We start from the raw sequence: 20,316 nt of genomic DNA on the forward strand, positions 1-20,316 counted from the left end.
TGTGTGTACCTGGGTTGACACTGGCTCCCGGTGCAGTCACAATGGTAGGCTGAAGTGAGCATAGGGACGGATGCTCTGCAGGCCGAGAATCAGCTTGGTATGGCAGTAGCTTTAGTGAGGAGGAGCACTAAAGTATTTGTACATATAACTCCACTCTGCTTCAGCCAGCAAAAGTCAAAATAGAAAAGAACCATAATGCCCTGCTAAAGCAACAGTAATGACTGTGACAGACAGGGAGATTAGTCGCCGCGCAACAAATCTCCCTTGTCGCGGACGACTAATCTCCCCGATATGACATCCCACCGGCTAGAATGCAAATCGCCAGTCGCGCGGTGACTAATCTCTCCATCTGTCACGGCCCTAACAAATTAGGTTTAATTTAGAAGATAAAAGGTGTGTTACAAGACATATCACAAATACAAGGTTTACTTTCATTTTTTCTTTTTTAATTTGTGGAAAAACAAGAGAAATAAAAACAGAGGCATATTAACCAGTTCCACAAAATCACCAGGCATTAAAAGTCCTGCAGACGTAGGATGTCTGTACACAGTATAGCATCTAAAAAATAAACCATTGGCCATGAACTCATTTTCAGACTTCAGTCTTCCCTCTCCATGCTGTGCTGTCAGGTTGGCTGCAGTTCAAGGATTATTAACACTGGAGGCAAATATTAGTGGATATCCCATCCACTGGCGTAGTCCCACAGTTCAAGGGGCACTGCTTGCTAAATGTGACACCCTCAGAAGGCAGTCGACAGTCGAATGCTGCAATCTATACGTGCATTCTTTTAAAGGAGGCTTCTGCATGATCAAAGTGCCCTGCAACATTTAGGAATGCAATGTACCTTTAATGCAAGAACAAATACCAGGGGGTGGCCAGAAGTATTCCAGAAATAATGGATGTGACAGCTGACATAGTATATGGTAGTATACAGGGCTGTCATTGATAGCAAAAACACTGAATCAAGTACAAGACATTAACTGAAACCTGTTTATTTAAAGGAACAGTAACACCAACAATGAAAGTAAAGTGTTTGCTTCAAAAACACTACAATAGTTTATATAAAAAAGGCTGCTGTGTAGCCTTGGGGGCAGCCATTCAAAGTAGAAAAGGCTACACAGCAACTACAGTAGTGTTTCTGAAGCAAACACACAACTTTTGCCAGTGCTTAGCAACAGTACATTATATTTTAAATACTTTTTACTGCATTTTCATTTTTTGTGGTTACTGTTCCTTTAACTTACAACCCCCTCTGGAATTACATCATTTTGAGCAAGGGCTGTTTGATGTATCTCTTTGTAACATCAAACATTTCTGTAACTAACTCCTTCAAAAGTTACGTTTTCCCCCCAGAAACCCCTTTGTGGAATGCTGTTCAGTATCACAGTAAAGCTTCATAGAATGAAACAATCCTTTCCCTGGCAGAAGGCTTACAGGCTGTTAGCGGGGCCATGGGGCACAATGAAAAGTTCAGAAATGCCATGCGAGAGAAAAGTAACGATTTTATTGAACAGCCACTTGTCTGAGGCCATTTGCATGTCATCCACATAGGGCCATCTAATAGGTGTTATTCCTTCCACCCCAGAGTCACAGCATATGTTACAGAGAGCGGCTGAAGATGTTCCAGTGCAAACTTCTCACTGCAGAGGGTCATTTATGATTCTGGCCCCTTAGCTTTAAGAGAGCAAGTTCACCGATAAGGTGAATTCCACGCACAGCACTCAAGAAGGTTGATGTTGGCCAAGGAGACTTGGTCTTCCATGTTTTCGCTAACCATGATCAATGATCAAACAGAAAAAAAAAAAAAAAAATTCAAATGACTAGGGTGCTTGTGTCCTACGCTTTTCCTGGAAGTGGCGGGAGAGGACCAGACATTCCAGTAGAAGGGCCTAAGAGTATCTGTGCCGGAAAGAAAGAGAAAAAGCTTTTAATACAACACCTAAAAGTAACATTAAAACTGCTGGGACCCAATTGTTGGGATATTTCTTAAAACTTAAATATTTATATTTCCCATTCAGTATTTGGCTTTAACTCACCACTGTGCAATGTTAAAACATTCAGTAAGAGGTGGAAAATGCTGATGTACATAGCACTTGTGTCCTGGGCATTACTGTTACCCTTTACTATTTAGGGATGCACTGAATCCAGGATTCAACCTTTTTCAGCATTTGCATTATTTTGGCCAAATCCAAGCATCTGGCTAAACTGAATCTGAATCCTTAAAATCGTGACTTTTCATCACATAAACACAAAGTCGAAAACTTTTTTTTTTTTTTAACTCTTTATTTGTGTTTTATTTTATGCTTATAGTTACATTTCTATAAATTGCTTTGTTGTAAAACAGGAGAAGGGGGGAGGCTCATCAGGTGTGGAAGGAAGAGGGGGGGAGGGGAGAGAGAAGGGAATAGGAAACGGGGGGGGGGGGGGGGGGTGGGAGCAGTTGGACCTGTTGGGAGGAGGGGCCCATGGGGTATGAGAGAGAAGGGAGAGAGGGAAGGGAGGAACAGTGGGGGATAAAAGTAAAATTAACATAACATCCACATTATCAATGTATGATATACCGTGAGTCGAAAACTTTTTAACACGCACCCTCTCTCTTTGCCTCTTCTGTAGCCTAATTTGGATATACAAATTGGGGTTTGGATTCGGTTCAGAGTTTGCCTGAATCTTTCACAATGGATTTGGCTGGATCCCTAAAGAAAGGATTCGTTGCATCCCTACTATTATTATGCTTTATTATTATTTACTATACTAGTGAAGCTTCAGGACACTGAATGAAGATTATTTTATCCATTTGCAATGAAAATAAAGCATAAAATGTGAATGTTTTTGGCTGTACCTACAAAGTGGGCACAGCTAAGTACATTGCATTATTTGTAAGAATAACACCACCAGCTGGGGGCTTTGCTGCAAAGCATCCAATGTTCAAAACTTTTGTTCCAATCCAATGTTTCAAACTTTTGAAATAAGCCTTTAGCCAAAAACAACCACTGGAATAAGTTACTATAGCTTGTTCTTCTACAATACAGTGAAACCTGTATGTACTATACCCTTCAAAATACTAAAGGATTTTGAAGGGTATATTTTTGAATACTAAACCATACACTGGCAGATTTAAGCTGCTGATTTTGCCCCTTTGGACCAATTCACCAGCTTATCTGTCCGTGATTGGGCCTTCTGACAAGCCTACCAGACTGATATCTGGCTGAAAATCAGTGGACAAGTTTGATTTTCCCACGGAATGGAGGACAGCATCTGCTTGTTAACGTGGTCCTCACCCCAATGGCCTGTATCCCCATTGTTATGCTCTGATTGTTTTGCCCTAGGGCCTGATATCAGCCCACTTAAGGTGGGCATACATAGTAAGATTTGCTCATCTGGCGACCTTGCCAAAAAAGCAAATATTTTCGCCAATATGCTATGGGCGATACTGTGCTTATGGAATCGTTTGGCCTGCATTACAATAAAGGAGATACGAAAAGTCAGAGCGAGGACCATGTCAATGAGCTGATATAGTCCTTGGTCCAACAGCAAATGATTTTTGGCCAGATATCAGTCAGGGGGGCCCCATACACAGGCATATAAGCTTGTGAATCAGTCTGAAGGACCCAGAATCATCAGCTTAAATCTGCCTGTGTATGGCCACCTTTAGGTGGGCACAACGGAGATCCGCTCATATGCAACCTCACCAGACGAGCAGGTAAGTCACTGCTGTTGCTCACCTGTCTTTGTTGTAGCTGTTGTTGCTGCTCCATTTGAAGTTTTTCTGTTTCAAACACTACTGGCAAAACCAGAATCATAAAAGAAGTGGTTCCTATCCACAATGCAGAGCGTGAAAAACTAAAAGGAAAGGAGAGGGTGAAACAATCATGTCATGCACAGTTAGGTGTGACTACTGAGCTATATATACACTCACACATCTAGAACAAGCCACAGCGGTGTAGTTCATAAAATGAGACAAGAATGTGTATTCTAATCTCTTTAATATAGACAGAATGTGCTTAAAAAAAAGTAATGTTTCTGGCCAATTTATTGAAAATGTTTCTGCCCATCTGTTCCACTTCCTGCTGCCTCCTTTCCCAGACTGCGCAGGGAGGCCAGCAGCACTCAGCACTCTGTACTGTAGAACAAGAACCAGTCAGCAGTTAGGCTGACCTGACAGGGAACTAAAGCCTGTATTTACTTGTGTGGCTGTATGGCTACTTTTCTTTAGGCAGGGACCATTAGGTCACACCCACCCTTATTTAAAATACAGATTGTGGGGAGCTCCAATAAAGGGGCCATTTTTAAAGATAATGATAATTTTTAGCTTAAGAGTGAAATCAGCACCATATAGTTCTCATTATTGCTCACAAGTCTGGGGGGGGGGGGCAGTTTAGTTATACTATATGTCTCCTTTAACACAGCAAGCCTATGATTAAGGGCTGAGCCTGAAATGAATGAGGTAACGCTTCAGTCTGGTCCTTGTTCTTGGATCTTCTCCGCAGCCTGGGCTGGGTGTGCATACCCAGGAGACTGGGTATGTGCACCTATTAAATTTGGATTTTTACTTTATTGCGCATATTAACCCGGACCAGACTGTAGAGAGGTTATAATCACTGGGGTTGTCTAACATTGTAGCACCTTCTGATGATCATGCCTTTCCTCCTCCTGTACCTGTTAAGCTTGTGGTCTAACAGCTTCTGAAGAAAACGTGCCAAATACTGCATTAAATGAAACACCACCAGCAGCCCTTGCTATTTGCCACCTACCTGTAGAACTTCTTGGCAGCACAGATGGATAAGTCCATTGAGGCACCAGCCGCAGTTCGGAGACTTTCAGGGAACATTTCGGTCAGTCCCCAGAGCCTCTCGGATAAAGTCTCTTCCAGCTAATTGAGAGAACAAACAACACAGCCGTCAGTAAAGGATTATGAATTATACCACACTCTTAAGAGGCAACGGTGCCATCATTCTGCAAAGTCCAATCTGTGACCCTCACCCTGTTGAAAAACTATAACTGCCAGCATCCCACTAACAAAACAGCACAAGGTTCTGTCAGAAATGCAGATATATCTCAGAGGCCTGTGGTACTCTTGGCTAAATACAGTGCTCAGGGATCCATGCTGGGTCCTGTTTTAATTAATATAGTTATACATAAGATAATGTGATATTCAATTAAACATAAGGATCTTTAACAGAGCTAACGAGAGTTGACAAAACGTCAGCCAGCGCCCAACCCTAAACTTCCCTCTTTTGACACAAAACCAGCCCAACCCGCTATTATTTATAGACCTGTGCCCAACCTCACTGATGTCAGAGGGGGCGGGTCACACGTGTGTATATAAGTAGGCAACAGAAGGAGGAAGAATTGGACTATGTTGCTGGTGAGGTGGGCAGTGGATAGAGTTTGGCCCTCCTGCGATGTGTTATAGAGTCACTGTATAACCTGTGAATAAACCCCTGGGTTTCAATCTGACCCGCACAACACTAGTCAATATCAAAGGAAACGTAAAGTTGGCCATACGCCTAAAGATCTGCTTGTCTGGGGAGGTCGCCAAATAAGTTTTTTGCTGAGTGTGGCCACCTACATGTTGGGCGAAATCAGGTTAATGTAATCATTTGTCTCCTGGACTAACTTAGGTTCTTTCCCGTGGAATTTTCTATTGTACCCAATTGATAAATAGCAGATTTTCAACCAAATATTAGTAGGGCAGCCCATCAGCAGATCCCCATAGGATAAACTATGGTTTGGTGTGGGGCGAGTCAGCAACATTTATCAGCCTATGAATGGCCACCTTAAATCAAATTCAAAATGGTTCATGGAAACAAGCAGGGACAAGGCTTTTGGATCTTAAAGGGGTAGTTTGCCTTTAAATTAACTTTTAATATGATGTAGACTTTGGTATTCTTAAACAATTTGCAATTGGTTATTTCATTTTTTTTTTTTTTTTTAGCAGCTCTCAATTTGGTATTTTACGAGCTATCTGCTGGGGTCTTATTTGCCCTAACAACCAGGTTTAAATGAAAGATGGGAATATGAATAGTAGAGCACCTGTATAGAAAGATAAGTAATAAAAGTAACAATAATAAGAAAATTGTAGCCTCACAAAGCAATAGTTTTTGGCTGCTGGGGTCAGTGACCCCCATTTGAAAGCTAGAAAGAGGCAGAACACAATGACAATTCAAAAACTATAAAAAAATAAATAATGAAAACCAATTGAAAAATTGCAAGGAATAGGACATTCTATAACATACTAAAAGTTAACTTTAAGGTGAACCACCCCTTTACCTGGACACATAAAATAATGCAAACAGGGCAGAGACATTCTGCTGTTAAGACAGATGGGGAAGGTTGTGCTGACAACAACAGAAAAAGGGAGCAAAGTGGCAAAGCAATAGGAAAGGCATCAGAGATTATGCTGGGTAAGAGGAGGGATTGTTAGTGGTCAGAGATCAGTTATACAGTTATATTTGATTGGCAGGAGGCGCTTGTGCTGCGCAGTGGCTTTGGAATAGAGGTGCCTTCTGCTATAAACCTTTACAGAGGTCCAAGGGACAGAGCAGTGGGAATGCTGCTGATAGAGCCAACTAAATACATATATTTTTTAAATGATGCACCCTTTTTTTTTTTTTTTAAATTAAAGGGGACGCTGATCTATATATTGACTTATTATTTTATCATTAGGTCTACTCCAAACATATATATCTGCTCTTCCCTAGTGCACTAGTTATGATTTTATGGGGTACTTTTTGTTTCTAAATTACACTGTTTACAAAGCAAATAATTCACTCTACCATTTAAAGTGTTATTCTTGAACCAAGAAATGTATATTTTTAGCTGCAATATCGGTGTGTAGGCGCCATCTCAGTGCATTGTGCCTGAGTCTGAGCTTTCAGAAGGAGCCAGCGCTACACATTAGAACTGCTTTCAGGTAACCTATTGTTTCTCCTACTCCCATGTAACTGGAGGAGTCCCAAGCCAGACTTGGATTTCTTACTATTGAGCTATTCTAATACCTACTGGAAGCTGCTATCTTGCTCCCTTCCCATTGTTCTGCTGATCGGCTGCTGGGAGGGGGTGATATCACTCCAACTTGCAGCTCAGCAGTAAAGTGTGACTGAGGTTTATCACAAGACACATGGCTGGGGCACCATGTAAAATTTTAAAATTAAATATTAAAATATCTGCTGGAGAAACTCTATTAACTAATGTGTTTTGAATAAATTATGTTTTTCCATGACTGTATTCCATTAACCTTTTTGTAACAACCAGTAACTGAAAATGCTGTTTGGTTGTCTGGACACTGACCCTGACAATGACTGATGTTTTCATTTTACAGTTAATTCTTATATTTAAGTGCTTTCCTTTTCAGGTGCTCTACTACCTGTTTTCCATTTCAATTTTAAAATTGCTCTATGGTTGGTAGGGTAGTTAAACCCCTAGCAACTAACTACAAGTATAACAAAAGTATAACAAAATTATTTTCCTAAAAAACACAACAAATATAAAATGCCAACTGTCTTAGCATTCTCACTTGGGATATGGGGCAAAGAAAAACCTAGAATTAGCTTCTAAAGTGGTTGTTCATCCTCTTTAAAAAATAATTTTTAGAAAGATGTAGATATTGATATTCTAAGGCAATATGCAATTGGCCTTCAATTTAAATTTTCTGTGGTGTTTGATTTTTTGAGCTTTTTGTTGAGCTGTTCTCTAGCTTGGGATTTTAGCAGCTATTTGGTTGCTCAGTGGTTTTAATGAGAGACAAGAATATAAATAGTCGAGAAATAGATTAGAAAAGATATGTAAAAAAAAGTAACATTAACAATAAAATTGTAACCTCAAAGAGCAATAGTTTTTGGCTTCTGGGGTCAGTGACCCTCATTTGAAAGCTGGGAAGAGACAGGAAAAGGTGGCAAAAATCTACCATTCTATAACATACTTAAAGTTAACTTAAACGTGAATTACAACTTTAGACGAGGGGACTAGACTAAACCATTTGGTGCTCATGTGGCAAGCCTTAGACTGGGTTTACACTACAATCCAGTGCACAAGATGAAAATCCCTACTACTTGCACTTACAATTCCAAGAAGAAAAGCTGCTTAACCTATCTGGAATTCTTTAAGTTACTTATTATTTGTAGAAAAAGATCATAATTTAGGAAAAAATGCTATAACACACTCTATATAGCTTGTGCTCACACACTGTAAGGGTTGTTCAGAAATGTATGTTTTAAGCACTCAGCATTTCCTTGAGGGAAGATAATTAGATAAAAGGACGAAAGATATAATTTCTACTATGCTATATACATATAATTATAAATAGAACCTACAGTTTGGCCATTTCCTATGGTCCAAGCTGTAAATGATATCCTTACGTTATAAACAGCGTTTATAACAAAAAGAAACACACACAGTAGTTAGCGGGTTCCCTAGAATTTCCCCATAACCCGCACCTCCTTATTCACACTGCACAGCATCATGCCTCCCTATGCACCTGATGACCAATATCTCCACTCACCCACCCCACACTGTGTCATACTTGTGCCCTTGCCTGCCTGCTGCTCCTTCATGCACAACACCCACCCACTGCCCCCACCTCTGCTGCACACTGCTGACTTACACACTGGCCTCAGAAAAACTCACAGGAAGTAGCTAAAGGAGAGCTGTCAAGTTATGTACAAGAGGACAGATCACAGGTTGGAGGTCGATGTGACTGAAGGCAGTGGAGGGACTGGGGGTTTTTCCCAAGATGATAAAAAAAATCTTTTTATCAATGAGAAGTTAAATACACTAGTTATTTTACCATTAACACTAATAGGAGCAGTAATTAGACATGACTTTAATATTCAGTAAACTACACATTTGATTGTCCATTCAAATAACATGAAAGAGAAAAGGCAGATGCAATGCAAAAACGACTCACACAAGTACCACACATATTAATAGGTGCTGAACTGGGCACATTGCACACATTGCTTGTGCTCACCGTCTAGTACAGAAAAACACTGGCTGGCACCCATGTTAGTATAATGGGCACAACTGGCAGAGCTGTACATGCCAATAAACAGGCATTAGATAAAGCACTTTAGATCTGACAGGCACCTTGAGAATGATGTGCAGTTGGGGGGTGTAACAGGCACGGCCCACACCTTCCATAGAAATAGCAGTATTGGGGAGCTCAACCCTCTGTTAACTTACCCAAACAGGTATCAGGCGCAAATACTGGAAGAACCTCACCTTGCATGGGGGTCAATATCCAACAGCAAAAAAATCCAGTAGCACACTGAAGATGCAAGCCGTGAAAAAATTGTATTTTATTTGCCCAAGTACATATAAACAAGCAAAGAGCAACGTTTCGGGACCCTCCGGTGAGAAAGGGTCTGGAGGGTCCCGAAACGTTGCTCTTTGCTTGTTTATATGTACTTGGGCAAATAAAATACAATTTTTTCACGGCTTGCATCTTCAGTGTGCTACTGGATTTTTTTGCTGCACACCTTCCATCGAAGGCACAGATTGTGGAAACAAACATTTCATTCATTGTCAAGAGCCAATATTTTTGGGTGTAGGGAAAATACTAGTCTGTGAACTAAAAGAATGGCGACTTGAACCTTGGTTTTGGACAAAGCAACATTATTTGTAAATACGCCTTTGTGCCCCTAGGAATCCATAGTAATGCACGCGGAGCCCTCTCTGTGCCACTTTGTACTAATGGTGCAGCACCATGTGACTGAGATCCTGCACCATTCCAACCCCCTAGACCAGTGATCCCCGACCAGTGATCCCCAACCAGTGACTCATCAGCAACATGTTGCTCCCCAGTCTCTTGGTTGTTGCTCCCAGTTGCCTCAGAGAAGATGCTTATTTTTGAATTCCTGGCTTTTGGGCAAGTTTTGGTTGAATAAAAAATAGGTATATTGCCAAACAAAGCCTCATGTAGGCTGCCAGTCCACATAGGGGCTGCCAAATTGCCATTCAGAGCCCCTATTTGTAACGCCAGGAACATTTTTCATGCTGGTGTTGCTCCCCAACTCTTTTTTCATTTTAATGTGGCTCACAGGTAAAACAAGGTTGGGGATCCCTGCCCTAGACTATGCAGACAATGTGGAAATGAGAGGTTTTACGCAGAAATTCAGTATATCAGACCGTGAAATTGTATCACCAGCACTCCTGCCCTCATTAATATCACCAAACAGCAACACGTGATTCACTCCCAAACATCTCCTACAGCCAAATGAGCAGCCATCCCTTGGGGCCCGGGCAGGGACCTTCCAATATGACAGCAGGGGTAACAGGGCCAGGGGTGCCCCTGTGTGAGCGGATAGGGTCCCTACTAACGGGGCGCTCGGAGCAGATAATCACCTCTTCATCATCTTCATCTTCCTCCTCAATGCTGGGGCTTCTCGCTACAGTCTCAAGCGGCAGATCTGATGGAGAGGACATGTCTGTACAGCGTGCGGGAACACACAGGGGTCAGGCTGCCGGATGTGCGTCACCACAAACCGCCGCCGAACTACCATAGAGTTGGAAGCTGCGATTAGAGCGTTCAGGTTCTGTTACGGGCGGCCTGGGATAATGGCAGCGGGTTATGTTCCCGTCCTCTATATCATTTCCGTCCAAATTCTCATAGGTAAATAGTATGTACATATTCCCACACAGGGTACGGTGTAATACTATCCTAGAATTAACCAGCCAAGGCCTGATCTGCAATAGTAGGATTCTTGTTTAATTCTTGTTAACATTGTAATACTGTTTCTGTTTTGGGGAAATGTTAAATAAAAACGACACAAATACTAATGTGACTAACGTGATGTTCTTCTAGCTTGCTGAAAGGAAGGGGAGAACATAGTTCCCAAAAAAGATTCTTTCCATGACATTTAAACGCCTAATGCTTATTAAAGCGGAACAGTGTAGGTGAGTTTTGATCATTTAAAAAAAAGAAATAGCTATTTTGTGCTTAAAGGAGAACTAAAGCTTAACAAAGAAATAGGGTAGAAATACTGAAAATTATGTTTGGGCTCCCAAGGCATCCCCAGCCCTTTAGCAGGGAAGATCTGTGCCCCCCAATATACCCCCAGTAGCCCCCCATCTTCTTTTCTGCTGATTCCCTGCACATGCTCTGTGCTGCTGGCACTTACCTGAATAGGGCACAATATACTGTATATATAGACTATAAATGTCACAATACAAGCATGAAACCAGTGCAATATGCATACAAATGTAATAATCAGCATCAGCTTCTATATTTGAACCTCATTTTCTGTTGATTTCAAATGACTGTAAAACCACAAAAACAGTAGTGTATGGAAGTGAATAAAATATAATGTACAGATGCTGTTTGGTTCAGAAACCCTGACAAATTTATATAAACAAAGCTGCTGCGTAGCCATGGTGGGCAATGACACGTTAGGTGATTAGTCGCCTGTGATAGATCTCCTCTACCACAGGCAACTAATCTCCTGCATTTCCCCACAGGCAGTAATGTGAATCGCCAGGGAGGAAACATACACTTCGCTTTAGCTTTGCTAAGTAGCCCTAAGTCGCCTCACAAGGCAACTTCAGAAAGACGAAAACATGTTATCCTACAGACGATTTACATTCTCCCTGGTAGAAAAGTATTCGAGGAGATTGGTTGCCACCTCTAGAGCATAAATCACTTGGTGACTAATCTCATCTGTCATTGGCCTTTAAATTGAAATAGGGCTGTATGGCACAGGTTACGTAGCAGTTAACTGGAAGCAATCCCTATGTTTGAACAGCTATTAAACACTCCATGTGCCAAAGCCATTAGTTTACAGAATACAGTGAAACCTCAATTTTACATCCCCTGATTTTAAGTTTTCCTGCATTTTACACCATTCATTTGTGGTCCCACTAATATATAACACAGATAAATAGATTGTAAGCTTTTTTGGGCAGGGCCCTCTTCACCTCTTGTATCGGTTATTGATTGCTTTATATGTTACTCTGTATTTGTCCAATATATGAAACCCACTTATTGTTCAGCGATTCAGAATATGTTGGCGCTTTATAAATAAATGTTAATAATAAGAATAATAAACTTCCCTGAATTTGCATTTTCCTGGATTTTGCACCATTTTTTTCTGGTTCCCTGAAAAATGTAAAATGGAGGTTTTACTGTAGTTATTTGTGTTGCTAAGATCAGAAATCTACTAAAAAAGAAAATAAAAACCAGACAAGTTTTTTTAAAAATATAATTTTGTGAATATTGGATGAGAGAAAATCACACAGTATGCTAACAAATGGTGCATTGTAGGATAACTGTACACAAACAGAAACACGGATAGCATCATTTAGTGTTACATGCCACTGTTAAATGGAGAAAGCTTAACCGATCTGAAAGCAAGTTATTATGCCCACGATTTGTATGTCATTTCTCTCACACTGTGGTAGTGTGTGGTCACTTGCAGCCGTGGCCCTCACATAGGAAATGCCCACCTACTTGCTCAATTTTAGGAGTTTCATCTGGATGTTAACATTGTGTATTTAGATTTGTTTTCTATTGGTCTTCTTTTAATTTTTTTATGTGGTTTTGCAATTATTAGCTGTCAGTAAGTAGTCATCGGTTGGGTAGTTAGAATGGAAGATGGATAATTCTAAAACCAATAAAAAAAAGACTAATTGAAAAGTTGCTTAAAGGAAAAGGAAAGGTAAAAACTAAGTAAGCTTTATCAGAAAGGTAAATACAACCATAAGCACTCACAGAAATGCTGCACTGAGTCCTCTATCAAATGAAATACAGGATTTCTTGTCTCCGTTTTTGGGAACATGTTCTTCGGTATCAGACTTCCTCTCTTTTAGGGCTCCTTCAGGTTTGGGGCTTGAGCCTGCTTAGTTCTCTCCTCTCTCCCTCCCTTCTCCTGCTTCTCTCTCCCTCCCTTCTCCTGCTCCCCTCTCCCATAGGAATGCATAAGAACTCACATCCCCTGCCTTAGGAATGTGTGATTTGAGCTTCCAGCAGCTATAACTGCAGCAGGAATCTACCAAGACCAAGCTAAAATGGCAGCTGCTATTAGAGGGAGCTTCTAGGGCTCTTTACTCAGGTGTAGTAAAGCTTTCTGCAGAATAAATATATTGTTCTAGGTGGCACTAATGTGGCGAATCTATTGGCAGTAAAATGCCAAAATAACTTTCCTTCTCCTTTACAGTATAATCTATAACACACTAAACATTTTTTTAAAGGTGAACTCCCATTTTAAGATGGACAGCTCAGATTTCTTTACAAGATCCCTAAAAGATGACTATCAAAAATTACCTTTATGTGGCAAAGTATTGGGTTGAGACAATAGTAGCTTAAAATCAAATTTTATCCAAACTAGCACAATTCTGAAATAATTAAACATATTACAACTGCAGAAAAGCTAAACAAGACTGTCAAATCTGGAGTATAATGAAATTAAACCAATCATTCATTTGTAATGAAGATTCACTTATACTTAAAGACAACTTTGGTTTTGAAAGAAATCAATGTACGTAATGCAAAGAGCAGTTTTCAGCACAGTCCATAAGCTTACTGGTGGGTTAACTGGCTTCTGACCACTGAGTGTTCATATCTGTGTACATAAGGTAAGGACTGCAAACTCCACTGGGACTTATTAAAATAATTACTATTGTCTGATATTTTTTCCCATTGTATTTACATTCTATCTTTCTGGAAGGTAATAACAAGGTCTCCAAAGTCTTTACCACCCTCTCCTATTCTTTGTGGGTGAAGTTCCAGGCACTACAGTTATGGCTGTAAACCAGAAGGTCCACCCAAAGAGTATGAAACATAATGTCGGCTCTTCGCATGTGGGTGACATTTTGCTCCTGCCTAAAGCCTGGCACCCAAAAGGGTTAATACATACAAAGCTTATACTTAAAATACATTATTTATGAACTACACCAGAGCACAAACAGTGCCCTGGTGTAGTAATAAGTAAAATTTGCAGGATAATGGCTATTGCCTTTGTAGCGCTGGTGTATGTTCAGAAACATACACCATATCTAGACCATGTGTAACTTTCTATTGGACAATGACTTTACGCACAGTATGCAAAGTGTGCGCTGTTCTGAGTAACTTATAGTCTTTCTTGGTTTTTGTACTACTAACTTTTTGCTACCCCATGCTACCCCATGACCACACCCAAATCACAGCTCTATATACTGCACAGCATTAAGCAGTTTCAAATAAAACAGACTATAGCGTGTGTGTAATATGTGGAATTTGTAGTCATCATATAAATAAAGCATCATAAAAAATTATAACAGACTGTAAAGGTAAAAAAAACAAATTGTGTATTAGTCTTTAGTCCATTGAATGCTAAATTGCCCTATGATCACATCTGTTTGAATTTCCTGTCTGTTAGCCACAGAAGATCCATTGGAAGACATTTCTGCTTATGTGGGCTATGACTTGCTCTTTCCATTCGTCTTCTTATAATATAAAGCTGATTTACTTTCCAGGACAATCTCTACAAAAATGAAGCCTTGCAGATTAAAGAAGTCATATGACTTTCTCTTTTAGAAGTGGTCTTTTTGGTAAGTGTTTCTCACTGCACATCACTGATGATCTTTCAAATCAACGGTAAATCATCTCCACGTGCCTGCTCACTATTGCAGTCAGTCCAGCTCTAACACAATAATTTATTTCCTTCTGCCAGTAAGATTTTTCATTTCCTCCATTTCTTTTTCCTTTAGGTGGGAGTCTGCTGCCGCTTCTGAAAGCTATGTTAAAAAAAAGCAATGACTTTTAGATTTCACGTTCAAAATTTCTAGTCTACACTCATTAACAAAAAAATATAATTTGTAAATAAAAACAAAATGAGGTTTTATCCGACCAACATTCCTAACCTGCCTGATCAAGTAAACAACTGATCACCGTGGCATGGAAATTAGCAGGATGGTAATTCAGAACCCCCATAAGGTCCGAAAAGACTATTGGGTGTGTTTACTAACAGTGGAGACAAACACTGTTTGCTTTTGTTTTCTAACTTGTAAGTGACTGTTCAGATCTAATTGTTTATAAGATCAACATCACCAGTTAAGTTTGTCTCCAATGATTAAAAATATGCCCCTAAATGTGTGTGTATGGCCAGCTTAAGGGTGAAGACAGACAGAGTTACTTGTAGCAGCTACTTGTCATGGCTGCTAAAATTGACAATGCTGATCGTTTACTGATACCTGTCTCTATGTGTGTTTTAGCAGAGTCAATTCTCAGTATTGTCTATGGCAGGGTATTTTCTGGTGTTTAATAGCCGTGAAAAAGTAGCTGCTACTAGTAGCCCAGTGTGTCTTCTCCCTAAGCGTTTATAACCTTCTCATTACATGGTAGGAATATGTTGGATTTGACTCTTCTAGACTTCCAGGCAAAAGAGACAGAATGCAATGTGGCACCCTTTGAGTGAATGACTGCTTGAGGAAAGTGGCCACATCTACTTTCTAGCAGGCCTATGAACCCATACATGATCTGATAAGGGGAAATGGGTGACTGCATTTTTCACTTTTATAAATCTAATCGTAGCACATAAAAATAAGAAAAAGATTTTGATCTCACTAGATAGCTAAAACATCCTATGAGGAAGAGGTGACATGTCTTTCTCAGCTAGCACCTGCCCTATCCTTTGTGAAAGCAATTCACTCCTCAGTGAATTCTACTGCATTACATATGTTCACATAAGATAATTAAAATCTACCCTGTGGCTCCCTTTTTTACAAGAAAAACTTTCTAGATACTGAAGGACATCTGCACCTCAGATCAGATGTAATCCACTGTAATTGTCTGTAACCTGCAACATAATATTGTTCATCGGAGATGACAATGTCACTCTTACCATATCCAGTAGGAGTTCGACTTTGACACGCAACAGGTTGTTTTCTTCTTCAAGCTGCTGGTTACGCTTGCGCAGCCTTTGAACCTCCCTCTGTGATCCAGTGCCCCCTGACTCTGCAATAATGGAGGGAAGAACCAATTAAATGAAGACAAAGGCCTTCATTTTTAGCAGTATACAAGGAGCAGGACTCAGCATGGCCTCTATTACAAAGTTTGGGAATTTATGGGGAATTAAAACTATAAAATCAGTGAAAGGCTCACTAACACCATGAACTGCCAATAAAATATAAATAATTGGCTGTGACAGTCCTTTTTTGTGTAAAAATGTAAAAAAAAAGTTTCATTGTGGGGGGGGTGTTAAAAAGTTTTGTTTTTTTTAAAATTCACCAGTGCACCTAATGACTGCTCACTAAAGCTGCTGTAGTGGTCTTTTGCAAGGTTTTTAAATGTAGTGAATTTTGTAGTGTAAATTTACAAAAGTATTGTATTGCACTAAAATTTCAGACAATCTCATCTGTCCCCAGATGTCTTGCACCTAGCTCCTATACAGTACTCCGTCAGCCCATTTGCCCCGCAGGCATGCACCAGGCCTGGATTAGGCTACTAGGAGGAAAAGAGCATAAGCCTACATCCAACTCAGATGCAAACTGGAAATCCCTCAAACTTAACAATAAGAACAAAAATACAAATTACCAGTGATCCAGTGTCCATTTTCAAATTTTAAGCTCTGGCCTGCAATGTTGATACTTGGGGAACCATAATCTAAACCCAATTCAACTTCTTTAGTTGTCCGATCCAGCTAGGAAGAAAAAATAAATGTAGTCAATTTTGCAAACCATATTATGTTTATATTCTTCAAAGTATTACTGTTTACAGTTTAATTATATGGTTTTATTCTAGAAGGAATGTTCATTGTATTAAAGGGAATCATGAATAAACAACAAGAACACCATCTTTAGCTGCAAACAACTCTCTTAGAATCATGGCTAAGAAGGTGTTTTTGGTGATGGAAATCCAATGTAGATTGTAAGCTCTTTTGGACAGGGCCTTCTTCACCTCTTGTATTTATAAATAAATGTTAATAATAATAACTACAGTGCAAATCCCCCTAAAATGCTGGTACTGTACAGGCAAATGCTGGTCACAATATGTGCATTTGAGCCACACATGCCATGACAGTGCGCACAGTGCCTCAACCTATTACACTTTTTCTGGTACAGGGTCCCATACACAGAGGCAGCAGGTTTGCAAAATAAAGGGTTTTCAGAAATTCAAAGTTTTACACTAAAATGTTTTGCATATCCTTGACTAATTGTGCAGAAGAACTGGGAGTTTAAGGGTTAAAACTCCTGCCTCCTCTGTTTACAGGGAAGTAAGGGTGTAAACTACGGTAGAAGCTATCACAAGATGTAAGGGACATACCGCGTGCAGATTAGACAGGGAGGCCGATTTCCTTGGTGGCACTTTTTTGGGGCTGAATGTGTTCCCGAATAGGGGCATCTTGCCTGAAAAAAATGTTGTGTCCAGGATTTGTTCTCTACAAAAAAAGAAAATAAAAGTCAACAAATTACTCAAAAAGAAAAGCATTTCTCATCAGATATTCTTTAAAGAAAATAACATTCATTAGAAAATGCTGAGCTGCGCAGAATCAGTGGCTTTTTTCATATGGCGTCACAGCTACAGACTTGTGTTAAAATAACAATAATAATTCTAACTGTTCTACTGGGGGAGTTGTGACGTACACTGGGACCAAAGTTGCCACATACCTTAACTCTGTATCAACTTGCAACTGACCTAGTCACAGTATGTAAGGGAAACTATGCCCCCTTTTTTACAAGAGCTTATTCAGTTGGGCTTATATAGAATGCACTCATGTCAAAAAGGGTTCTTCCATTTAAAAAATATGGAGATGCTTCATCTACCAGTAGCTCATTCCAAAGGACACAACAGCCCCCCTGAAGTTAAGAGGATATATAAACTTAACATGCATATTTGTATATTTCTCTCCCCTGAATTATTTATACTGCCAAATACATTAGTTTCAAGATACCTTTTTAACAAGTGAGAAAACAGAAGGTGACTGTTATTAATATTAGTATAATGTTGATCCAGGGACTGGTTGTTTTTTCCACTTCTAATGCAAATTAGAGGTAGGAGGCATTTTGCATCTACGTCTGTACGCCTGTGAGTCTTTGTATAACCTCTACAAATTCTGTATAGGAATACCAACAGGAAGGCAAGGTGCAAAGTGCAAAAACAGATGCAAACTTTCTTCCTACCTAAATGAGTTGCCACAAATTTGTGTAGCCACCCCCACAATTACAGCAATTGCCTGTATTCAGCAGCAGTGTGTTCATGAGGGGTGGAAGGGGAGAGGCGTGTTTGCATTTCCAGCCCCACCCTTAGCTTGCACTTCATTTAAACACGCAAGTTAAAAGAAATCTTTACCCCCAAGCAATGTAGGTCTTTATAAAAATATAAAATATAAAACAGCTCATATGTGAAACCCTGCTTTATATAAATAAACAATTTTCATAAAAAATATACTACTGGGTGATCCTAAATAGAAAACTACCATTTTAAGTATTAAGGGACACCACCTTTGCACGGTGCACACAAACAAGCTAAGGCACACATACATGTTAGGTCTTTGGGTTGGGTTTACTCCCACACTACTTCCTGTTACAGTTAGAGCTGTATTATTTCCTGTCAGCTGATCTGTGAGGGAGCACACAAGACTATTACAAAAAGGTGGCTCAAGATGTAAAAGGCCATTATCCCAGTTTGCTAATATTCTTTAAGCCTCTTTTAAGGCTAATTAATATGATATAAACTATCTGTTGATTAAGTATTGATCCTGAGGGTTTAGTTCTTCTTTAAAAAATGGCAGTGGAAGAAGGCCATAAAGGGGTCCTCTCTTTTACCACCTGCCCTACCATTATCCCAGTTTGCTAATAATCTTTAAGCCTCTTTTAAGGTTAATTAATATGAATATAATATAAACTATCTGTTGATTAAGTATTGATTCTGAGGGTTTAGTTCTTCTTAAAAAAAATGGCAGTGGAAGAAGGCCATAAAGGGGCCCTCTTTTTACCACCTGCCCTACCGAACATAGTAAGGACTGGGCTGGCCTATGCCCGCCAGTGCCATACTCGGTACCTCAAGCCATATTTTTATCTGATGCAAGGTGGTGAAGCTAGTTCCCTGGCAGAAATGTATTAACACTTATGGGTGCATTCTTAGTGATCTTGCATTCCTTGACTTTTTGCCCTTATAGATTTCTTGACGATAGCAGTCAAGCATTAGGGTATAAATTATTGTGCACAGAATTGCTTGCAATGGTAATTTCATACAAAACTGGAATCTTGCTTGTGTCACTCTCTTTAAACAAAAAACAGACTGCTATTTATAATTGGTGTGTGTGGTCCTTAAACCTACTCACAGGAGCAAAAGGAGATTAGCTAACAAAAATACTATTGGGTAGTACCCAAGGTACAAAGGATCAGCACCATCAGCAGTCTTCTACCATCTGTTCCTGCTGCTGTTGCCATATAAAATGTCTCCCAGGGGGTTTAGGCTAATGTAATACCTGGTATTTTATGGCTGTTACTTTACTTTTGGTTAGGGTTTTTTTACACCAAAACAAATTTTCCTGAGATTTATTATAGGACAAAACCAGGACAAATCCAAATGTAAAATGGCCTTCTGTAATTCAGCGCTTTTGGATAAAGGGTTTCTGGATAACAGATCCCATACCTGTACAATCCTTGGGTTATGGACCAGTTGTGGTATTTCTTATCTTTTTTTGTGGTATTTTCTTCTCTTGCCTTCAATGCAAAGTCACCAGGTATGATACTGTATTTTGCCACTATAAAGTAGAAGTTATATATGTGAAATTATGTTTGAGGTGCTTATTCACTTAGTAGCATCAATCAGAATGCCACATGTGCCATTAGTCTATGAGATATCCAGTGGATATCCAAGATAAACAGAAATACAGCAAAGCAGTGGAGAGCAAACAGGAGATCATCATAGAGGCTGTACCATGAGCTGTGCTGGGGGGAACTAACATGGAACAAACATCAGGTAACAATCATTTATCAGTTTACAGACTGTCCCTAGGGTTAAATGAAAGTTAAGAAAAGTTTCATGCCGCACTTCAGAACAACTATAGGTAACCATATTACCCCTTTCCAAAACTGTGCAGTGTAATCAGGAGTGCCATTCATTAGATGACTCAAACACTATTGTTTACTTAATTGTTTGGTCTGTACCACCTTTGACTTGTTGCCTTTCTCACACAAACGCTTTTGAATAAATAATAATACCCCCTGCCAGGTTAGAAAGAAAAATAAACTCTCTGTTACCTGCAAACCGCTGAACGAACTCCTACTGCTATGTCTACTCTCCGCTTCCAGCAAAGAACCAACCCGCGTAACTGCTTCATGCGCAGGCGCGCGTCGCCATAGCAACGGCTTACAGCCAAACGGATCGTTGCATGGGAT

At 39.9% G+C, this 20,316-nt stretch overlaps 2 protein-coding genes across 3 annotated transcripts; both read right to left on the reverse strand.

The window, feature by feature from the left end:
- Positions 1-424: 424 nt before the first annotated feature.
- tomm22 (translocase of outer mitochondrial membrane 22 homolog) lies at positions 425-10,566 on the reverse strand. Its single transcript, NM_001045787.1, is given in 4 exon segments — positions 425-1,899; positions 3,723-3,840; positions 4,752-4,870; positions 10,342-10,566. Coding segments are annotated over 4 exon segments (381 nt in total). The 5' UTR covers positions 10,423-10,566; the 3' UTR covers positions 425-1,836.
- A 2,784-nt stretch (positions 10,567-13,350) lies between these two features.
- Positions 13,351-20,297, reverse strand: cby1 (chibby homolog 1). Of its 2 annotated transcripts, NM_001016253.2 has the most exon segments (6): positions 14,262-14,706; positions 15,813-15,925; positions 16,505-16,610; positions 17,234-17,348; positions 19,568-19,679; positions 20,179-20,215. In NM_001016253.2, coding segments are annotated over 4 exon segments (378 nt in total). In that variant the 5' UTR covers positions 17,312-17,348; positions 19,568-19,679; positions 20,179-20,215; the 3' UTR covers positions 14,262-14,625.
- Positions 20,298-20,316: the final 19 nt, after the last annotated feature.

The sequence above is a fragment of the Xenopus tropicalis genome, chromosome 4 (assembly GCF_000004195.4).
Source record: "Xenopus tropicalis strain Nigerian chromosome 4, UCB_Xtro_10.0, whole genome shotgun sequence".
Classification (NCBI taxonomy): Eukaryota; Metazoa; Chordata; class Amphibia; order Anura; family Pipidae; genus Xenopus; species Xenopus tropicalis.

Excerpts from the sequence above, each read along its gene's own strand:
- cby1 (XM_012961077.3), bottom strand. The coding sequence starts at position 20,258 with ATGAAGCAGTTACGCGGGTTGGTTCTTTGCTGGAAGCGGAGAGTAGAC. Across the intron at positions 17,349-20,178 it reads GTTCGTTCAGCGGTTTGCAG|AGAACAAATCCTGGACACAA; the intron begins GTAACAGAGAGT and ends CTTTTTTTGTAG. Across the intron at positions 14,707-15,812 it reads TCGAACTCCTACTGGATATG|CTTTCAGAAGCGGCAGCAGA; the intron begins GTAAGAGTGACA and ends TTTTTAACATAG.